The sequence below is a fragment of the Monosiga brevicollis genome, genomic scaffold (genome assembly GCF_000002865.3).
Source record: "Monosiga brevicollis MX1 MONBRscaffold_7 genomic scaffold, whole genome shotgun sequence".
Lineage (NCBI taxonomy): Eukaryota > Choanoflagellata > Craspedida > Salpingoecidae > Monosiga > Monosiga brevicollis.
In genome coordinates this window covers 378302-387474 of record NW_001865044.1, presented here as the reverse complement: position 1 = coordinate 387474, position 9173 = coordinate 378302, and the positions used below count along the sequence as shown (strand labels likewise).

Below are 9173 nucleotides of genomic sequence, written 5' to 3'. Positions count from 1 at the left end.
TATTTTTTCCCCCCCTTTTTTTCTTTTTTGTTTTTTTTTTTTTTTTTTTTTTGTTTGTTTTTTTTTTTTTTTTTTTTTTTTTGCCGGGGGGGGGGGGGGGGGGGTTGTACTTTTTTGCTGTTCATGCGACCTGGCTGCGACTCATTTAACATCATGGCTCTCGATATTTCATGGTGCAGTTTCTGCTGTGGTCGGATGCAACACTCCCGCGCCTCGTCAATGCGGCTGGCCTGGACATTCTCGAGGGCACGCAACAATTGGTGCAAATGGTACACGACATGCGTAACAACGAACTGGCAGCAGCTGGTGATTGGGCGGCCCTGGACGCAAATACCCTGGTGCCTCTTGTTCCCGATGATCTTGGCACCGATGCCTGCACCCTGTCCGTGGCCGACTACCTGCACGAGCTCGAGGCTAAATTTGACGACATGGTGGGGTCACCCGAGACGGCCGCTCAACGCCAGGCCCACTTTGGACTGCCCATCCCAGCGCTTGTCAACCTCATCGTGCACCAGATTCCCGTCAAAAACATTATCAATCTAACTGGCACCAGCGTCCTTGGCGCCAATTTCAACGAGTTCCTTCAGCGGTCAGCAGCGCTCTTTTTTTTTTCCGCTTTTTTTTTAATGTCCTGCGTGTATTTGCAAATGTTCAAGGATCACGTCCTCAAGGATCACGTCCTCACCTCATGGTTGTGTTGCGGGCGTAGCTTTCGAAAGTTTGTGTCCCCAAAGTTGCTCTTTGTTAATGTTGATATGAGTGCCCGGCGCACGGAGATGCAGCAGAGTTCGTGGCCATCGCATTCGTCTCTGATCTTAAGCAGTCGAGGGTGGGAGGATGGATATGTTTGCGTAGACTTCTGGTTTGTGAGCTCACAATTGTTCGCGCTTGAACTTTCCCGTAGGCCGTTCTGGCAATCCGCAAGACGTGTTCTTGGCGGGCTTTAGTGATGCCATCTTGCGTTTCGTGGCGGATGCCGGCGATGGGCCCAGCGTTGTGGGTTACGTTGAGGCCATTGATCGCAAGTATCAGCTTGACGAGAAGGTGGCCAAGCGCATCGCCGAGCATCAGCGGGCCCAGCGCCCACATGTCCTTCCTAAATCCAAAAAGACCAAGTCGAGCATTGGAATGGCCCAGCGCAAGCCTGTTCGCTTTGTGCGGCGCAGCGCGCAAACCAAACCCAACCCGAGTACTACAGACACCACGACACAAGAGACGAGCCGACCTCGGCTGCTGCCCCCTGGGCTTTGCCGGCTGGTGCGACCACCCAATGCGGAATGGCCGGTGGTGCAGCTCTTCATCTCCAGCACGTTTCGCGACATGCAAGGCGAGCGTGATGCCCTCGTGCGACTGGTGGTGCCAGAGCTCAAGAAGCGTGCTGCCACTCTTCGCGTTCATCTGCACGAGGTGCGCCATTCCTCTCCTCGCCGATGCTTCTTGTACCCATCCGTCCTTTCCCTGACACACAGGCGCACGCTCAACCCACATGTGCGTGTGCGCACGCATGCTGACGTGATGCTGACGGCTTTGTTTCGATTCTGCCATCATCAGATTGACCTTCGATGGGGTGTGACGGAGCACGATGCCAAGCAGGGCTTGGCCCTCTCAACATGCTTGTCCCAGGTTGCGAGCTCTCACCTATTCTTGGGCCTCCTGGGTGAGCGCTATGGCTATGTGGTCTCCGACTACGATGAGCGCACGCTTGCCGCACACCCTTGGCTCTGGTACGTGCCATCGCCGATGCTTGCTCCCTATTCCTAGTCCATCCGCCTATCCTTTGTTGTTGGCCAAGTGCAGACTGTTGTCACCTCGAAAAGTCAACTCGTTGAACCACTCACGTGTCCTCATGGTGGCGGTTTGGTGAACAATGGGCAGTGACGCTCCAAAGGGATTGTCCGTGACTGAGCTTGAGATGTACGCTGCTTGCTTGGCCCCTCAAGCCCGCACGTCCGGTGCTGTGTTTGCCTTGCGCCACCCTTCTTTTATCGATTCGGTACGGCCCTTTCTCGACATGCTCCTGCCACCACCTCGTGGCTCAGCTTCCACTTGTTGAGCAGACGTGCTTTGGCCGTGTGCTTGCGTGCTCAACCACACACCATTCATGTGATTCATTTTGACCCGGCTGGGCTTGCGTATGCGGCGTCAGGTACCACAAAGTCTTCTTGCTAGCGTTCAGGACGAAGCGGCGTCTGACGCCACGGGCCTGAATGCCTCCGCTCAAAGCCTGCATCGACTGAAGAGCCATATTCGAGCGACGGGAGCCCCCACTTTTGATTACCATGCACAGGTTGGTTGATGCGGCTGAGTCCCGGACTTGCTCGGTGCTTACTTCAAAAAAAATAAATGAAAATATGAAAAAGAAAGGACTCACCGGTTTACCTTGTACTGTCTTGCCCTTTTCGTCTCTTTTTGTAGTTTGCAGTGGAGCGAGACGGCATGCCGGTGGCAGGTGACCTGGATGAATTTGTTCTGCAAACCACGCGTCAGCTTTGGCTGCAACTCCAACGGGTGGCTGGCGCGAGCACCGCTGCGGGCAAGTGCAGCAACGTCGTCGACCACGCCGACTCGACTGAGGGTGTCATCTGGTCAGATGACGACTCGGGCTCTGACGACGACCTAGGAGATGACCCTGATGTGGCTCGTCAGCAGCGACCGCTCAGCCGTACCGAGCGCACGCAGCGCATCATCTTACACCAGCTGGCTGCCCGCTTGGTGGGCCAGGACAAGGTGTTGCACCATCTCGTTCACACGTGGAAGGATGACTTGTTGTCCAACGACCAAGCACACGTGCACCCGGCCATTCTCTTGCTGTCCGGTGAGGCAGCCAGTGGCAAGACCCTAGTCCTGGCCAAGAGTCTGCAGTCGTACATCCGTCAACCGGGCTGCTCCGACCGCAACGTTATTGCCCTCATCCAGCACGGGCTGGAACGTCCTTTGGATGTGGCCACCGCCTTTCTCCACCGCCTCGTGGATGCCTTTGATCTGGCCTCCCTTCTGCCCGAATCCAATCGCCCTCTTCAGGGCCGCCTCCTGGCTTCGACTTTGCAGAGCATCATCCGGCATGCCGTTCGCATGCTACCAGGCCACACCAAGCTGATTCTTGCGCTCGACGGCTTGCCGCAGCCTGGAAGCACAAGTAGCTCAAAATCCGCCCGCGAACGCAGCAGTCCCCTGGCTGAACTCCTCGACCTTCTCGGTGGGGCGCTGCCGTCCCGTGCCATGCTTGTCGTTGCGCTGCGTGCCGGTGCAACGCTAACCGCAGCCAAGCGATCCATGGCACGATATGGCGTCGGTCTAGCCAGCAGTGGCAGCACCGGACCCCCCGTGGTTCTGGAGGTGCGCGTTGGGCCCTTGTCGGCCGCAGACCGCCGCGAGCTTGTGTTCCGCACGTTGAAGCGCTATGGCAAGCAGCTCGATGAGACTCCCTTCCGCAACCAAATGGGACGCCTTCTCAGCAAGCGCGGTGCCAGCAGCCCCGTGTATTTACTTGCAGCTTGCGAGGAGCTGCGGCTGGCGGGTCGCTTCGAGAACCTCGACGACCTAATTCAGCGCCTTCCGAGCCAACTAGACGGGCTCTACGCCCAGCTCTTCCATCGCTTGGCACAAGGTCATCCACAAGCTCCCGCAGTGCTGAAATGCTTGGCCACTGTGCTGCTGGTCTCGGCCAACGGCACGGCCCCCAACGACATGCAAGCCTTTGCCGTCGAGCACGTGGGCGCCCCGACCTTGGTGGTGGCTGAAATGCTAACGCAGCTCGAGCCGCTGCTTGGTGTGGACACGGTGGGTGGCACTGTCTTGCGCATCCCACCAGGCGGCTTGCGTGCCATTTTGACCAAGCATCACAAGCTGACGACACCCGAGCTTCGCCAAGCGCACCGCAACCTCGCGCGCTATTATCGCCAAGCCCTGGAGACCATCTGGACTGCGGGCGCCCAAGTAGACGCCAGTCCCGCCCTGCTCCTCGAGGCCCTGCACCACACCATCCATGCTGCCGACCATGCCGCCCACGAAGCGCTCTTCTTTCGCCTGGAGCTGGTGCAGAGTCTGGCACAGAGCCAATGCCTGGACGCTGCTCGCGCCCTACTCGCGCCAGCGGCGGCAAGCAAACCCTGTGCCACTCTTTTGGATTTTATCGTGGACCACTATGCCATTCTTCGAGCCCACCCCGATGCTGTCTTGCAGGTGGCGCTCAATACCCCGCCAACTGCCCACGCGGGACCCTGGCGTGCGGTGGCCATGACTGCCCTGACCAGCGCAGCATCAAAGGGCTCGGGGCTTGCTTCGGCGCGACGCTACCTCGAGGTGCATGGCGTGTGCCCAACGACCAGCCCCCTGGTGGTCGCAGCCAGCACGCAGCAGTTGGCCGCCGGGCCCACGGTGCTTTGCACCCACAGCAACGCGGGGGTGCCGATCACGGCCGTTGGGCGTGCCGATGGTACAGTTGAGATTGGTCGCGCTGAATCCCTTGAGCCCCTGCACACGCTTGCTGCACACTCGGCGCAGGTCACTGCGATCGTCTTCTTGACCAATCACAAGGGTGAACCGCTGATGTGCACGGCTGGGGCTGATGGTGAGGCCGCTTTGTGGGATTGGCAAACAGGTGAACGCTGTGCCGTCCTGGCCAAAGCCTCGAAGCGCATCTCGGCTTTGGGCTTTGCGCAGGGCTCCCAGACCTTGGTCGTGGGCGACTGGTCTGGTACTGTTCGCACCTTTGATCCCTCTGGCCGCAAGCTCAAGCCCGAATTTCGCGAGGCGCACGCCGCCGTGTCCGCGCTCGAGGTTAGCCCTGGTTCAGACACCACGGCCATTGCGAGCTGGGACCACTATGTCTACCTCTGGAACTGCCAAGAAGACGCAGCAGCCACGGTCCTTGGCGGGCATCAGGCTTCGGTCCAGCACCTCTGCTGGCTCAGTGCCAATGTCCTCGTCTCCTGTGACATGGACCGCCAACTCTTTTTTTGGGACCGCGCAGCACGCCCCAGGCGCAGCTATGCTGTCAGCCCCCTGGCCAAAGCGCGTCTATCGCAGCCCGTGCATACGCTGGCCACCTCCGCCGACGCTCTTATTGTGGGCGACGCGACAGGCACTTTGACCGTTCATGAAAAGCACTTTGGCCAGCAGCTTCCACTTCTCATGGGCTACGATTGTCGCTGCGTGGCCATCGCCGAGACCCATTGTATCGTGGGTACCTACGGTGGCCGGGTCCTGTGCTGTGCGCGACCTCACCTGCCCACGGACACAGCCTCCACCAGGAACGACGCCTGTCAGACCACTGATGGGGTAGCGGTGGAGGCAGACGTCTTCCGCAACCCTGTCCACAGCTTGGTCGTGCTTGAAGCTCAAGGGGATTGGCTCGTGGCCTGCGCTGATGAGCACGAACCCAGGCTGGAGTTGCTCGATGCCAAGTTGAACGCTTTGGCCCGTGTCGATCTTGAGGCACCGGTGGTGTCTCTCGCCGCGCACGGAGACGAACTGGTCGTCGCACTTCAGAATGCTGCCCTGTTGATTTATCGGGTGGACCCGCAGGGAACACCCCTGCTCGCCCTGCGCGAGCAACAGTATGCATCCGAGCCCATCCGCGCGCTGGCGTTTGCAAGCTTTCGCAACTTGTCCTATGCTGAGGCCCATGGGGTCTTCAAATTTAACACGCAAACCATGCACTTGCAACCCACCGAGATTCGCGTAGAAGATAGCATCATCACTTGCGTGGCAGCCGTCAAATCTGTGGTTTTGACAGGCACCACCTCGGGTGAGCTGCGCCTTGAACACATCAAGCACCGGCCGCAACAAACGGATGCGGGCTCCACCGTCCTCGAGGGACATCAAGGGGCGGTGCTGGACTGTGCGTTGGATGCAGACTGCGACTGTGCTGCCTCGATTGGCATTGACGGCACGTTGCGCCTGTGGTCCGTGGCCACGGGCACCGAGCTCAGCACAATTCCGCTCAGCAGCTCCGCCTTTGCGGTGACATTTGCAGACGATGTGTTGCTGGTGGCAACCGCACAGGGTTTGATGGAAGTTGATCGATCCGGCGTTCAGACTCGCGGCCAGACCTGCCTGGGGACGGTTCCCATTCTGGCCGCTGGCATTGGCGCTCGCCGCTTTGTGGCCGTGGATGAGGACAACCATATGCACGTCTTGAACTTGGAGCGTGCTACACACGCGGGGCCTCGCCATACCATGAATCACAGTGGCCCGGGCCAATTAGCTTGGCTTCGTGCCATGCCTTGGATTGCGCATGCTGCCACGGGTCAGCTTGTAGCGTGTGGACCTGGCGCAAGTGAGGTTGTGCAGGTTGGCTCGGGTCACCTCACCTGGGTTCTACAGGAGAGAGTGATTGTGGCCGATGGGGAGCAGCGCGTTTGGGTTTACGAGACAGATGAGCATGCGACAAGCGCGGTGGGTATCAAGATTGCCCAGCTCCCCGCCCCAGCCCGCTGCTATGCAACGGCTTTGGATGGCCCCGACTTTGCAGTGGCCTGCTGGGACAACTGGGTCTGCTTCATGCGTTTGGGCCATGCTGGCACAATTCATCGCATGCAGGTAGGCCAGGGCCAGCTCGTGGCCCTAACTTATTGCAATGACCACCTAGTGGTAGCCGACGACCTGGGGTTTGTCTTCGTCTTGACGGGTGATGGCCAGGTGGTGCGACGACTCCACGTGCCCGGATGCAAGCTAACGACAACCACCATCCAGCACCTTGTGACGCGAACGACACCTCTGGCAGCGACGGTCGAAACAACTCCAGCTATCGAGATTGTCACTGACGCGGGCACTTGCTTCACGTTGACCGATATGCAGCATCTTTCCGAGCGGCGCGAACTGCACGCGGGGCCCATCCTATACCTTGGCTTCCTGGATGCCACGCACATGGTCACGGTGGGGGCCAAAGACCGCCTGATCCGGGTGTGGGCCGAGGGTGAGCTGTGCGGTGAGGTGCAGTTGCGCTCGGCGCCTCAAGATGCTTTGGTGGTCCCAAGCCATGTGTCGCCGGACCATGTTGGCAGACTCTACGTGGCCGCGACCAGTGGCGCCGTGGACTACTACACGCTTTTGGACGTTGCCAAGGCCCAGGTCCAGGCGGAGGGCAAATCTCGACTGACTTTACGCCGACAATAGAACTGACAATGCAGTTTGAGAATATTGAGTTTTTTGTTCAGAGGATGATGGGTAATGGCAAAGCTTGATAGTGAGAAAGGGCCAGCGGCCTTTTTAAATTTTTGGACCAGTGCTTGGCTGCCCTCTTGTCTGTGTGTGTCTGTGCGTCTCGACTAATATGCTTATCACTTTTATGCAGCACTTTTATGTACATGTACATATAATTGACATGTGTCACTAATGTATGCAGATCTATGCTGGAACCTGAGATGTGGGCAAGTTGGGTACCAGAAGAAGCAAGACCTCAAGCCCCAGCCCAACGGCAGCTAACACAGTGCTTTTATTCCACATGGAGTCTACACCTGGCTGCCTCTCCGCCCTATGACAAACACAGCGAATGACTCTGGCAGAAGAAGAAGAGGCAAAGGAGGGGGGGGGGAGCAAAACATGGCACTCACCAGCTGAAGAGGTTGTCGCAGAAGAACCAACCGCATATACTCTTTTCCAGCAAGCGAAAGTGCGATAACCTAACATGTTATCACGTGCGCAGTCAATCCAGCGTTCATGCCCGGGGTCAGACCAGATGCGCGAAGACGGTGCTCACGCGACACACCAGTTGTCAAAGGGGATCTGTAGTTTTTGCTCCACCACAAAAAAGGTCAAAACATCCACGACGGTCAACTGCGGCGCCCAGCGCATGCGTCGTGTCTGGTGAGACCTGGGTCAGTGATGCAGCGAGCCCAAGAGTTGGTCATCGCGCAACATACCACAAGCAGGATGGCACCCGTGGCCACTAGCCGACGACCTGTTGGAGGCCAGGCGCGAAAGTTGATCGCATGCCTGAATTCAAGGGGAAGCAGATTGGTCGGTGAGCGCTGGCTCACCCGAGTAGCGCAGTCTGAACCCATGTCGCACCTCAAATGTGGGCCAATTCCCCATATGCCAAGACAAATTCCAAGCGTGTTGAGCAGTCCAACATCAAGCAGCCACTACAAGGTCGGTCAGTAGTTGCACCGGTGTGAGTCGACCGACACCCACGAGATCAGGAGCGTGACGGACTGTTCTTTGGGAACCCCAAGGTCGCAACAAGACCAACTCGATCGTCCGGACATTCACGTAACAGTGGTAAATAGTCCTCGAGTGCCAGCTCCACCAGCTCAAATGCAATCGATGCCAGCTACACACCACCACCATCAAAGGCACGCGTAGCCATGAGGTGACATGCTGAGATTGCCTCATCCAAATGACTCCTGGTCCTCTCGTACCTGAGCCAACCAAAATGCTTGCAGCAGGACACCCTTGATGGTCCAACCCAGAAAATGCGCCCACAGAAAGGCGTCAGCGTGATGAAGCAGCCATGCACCGGGGTCAGCCCAAACCCAGCCCCAAGAGGGACACTCTACAAGAGAGTCCAGACGAGCTTGCCGAGATGGATGGGGCGCTGAACGCGAGACGCAACAGTCAAGTGTTTGGTGAGCTACGTCATGAGTTCAAGTATCGTGTCATTTAGAATCTCCAGAATATGGGAACAGACGGCGGCCAAATGGGTCCGACCGACCTGGAACAAGCCAGCCCGTCACGTGTATGGCCAGTTCGGGCCGAATGCGCGCCACTAGCACAAGACCGCCTAATACCCACCACGCGACAGCAAGTACACAAGCCCCCTGCTGTGCTACGCGCCGCACCCACCCCATACCCACCCGCCACTGCTTCGCCCCCGTGTCTCGCCTCGACCCCAACAAGAACAACCCCTCCCCCTTCTTCTCCCGCCACCACCACCGCCGTATCAACACCGCGACGGCTCCCTTGAGAAGAAGAAGACGAAAAAGCAACCTGTCCGCACTTTGCCTTTGATGTCATCAATTCCCGCTCTCTCTCTCTCTCTCTCTCTCTCTCTCTCTCTCTCTCTCTCTCTCTCTGTCTCTCTCTCTCTCCCTCTCTCTAAATCTCTCTCTCTCTCTCTCTCTCTAAATCTCTCTAAATCTCTCTAAATCTCTCTCTCTCAATCTCTCTAAATCTCTCTCTCTCAATCTCTCTCTCTCTCTCTCTAAATCTCTCTCTCTCTCTCTCTCTCA

At 57.9% G+C, this 9173-nt stretch overlaps 2 protein-coding genes across 2 annotated transcripts in view; both read left to right on the top strand.

Annotated features, from left to right (window-relative positions):
• The window catches only part of MONBRDRAFT_7351 (uncharacterized protein), a gene marked incomplete at both ends in the record, with an annotated part of 10052 nt that extends 2933 nt beyond the window's left edge, over positions 1 to 7119 (top strand). The window contains 4 exons of the mRNA XM_001744967.1: positions 180 to 589; positions 948 to 1724; positions 2170 to 2287; positions 2416 to 7119. Coding sequence (XP_001745019.1) covers positions 180 to 589; positions 948 to 1724; positions 2170 to 2287; positions 2416 to 7119 — 6009 coding nt within the window. The remainder of the gene's footprint in view (positions 1 to 179; positions 590 to 947; positions 1725 to 2169; positions 2288 to 2415) is intronic.
• A 1336-nt stretch (positions 7120 to 8455) lies between these two features.
• The window catches only part of MONBRDRAFT_7350 (uncharacterized protein), a gene marked incomplete at both ends in the record, with an annotated part of 4076 nt that continues 3358 nt past the window's right edge, over positions 8456 to 9173 (top strand). The window contains one exon of the mRNA XM_001744966.1: positions 8456 to 8570. Coding sequence (XP_001745018.1) covers positions 8456 to 8570 — 115 coding nt within the window. The remainder of the gene's footprint in view (positions 8571 to 9173) is intronic.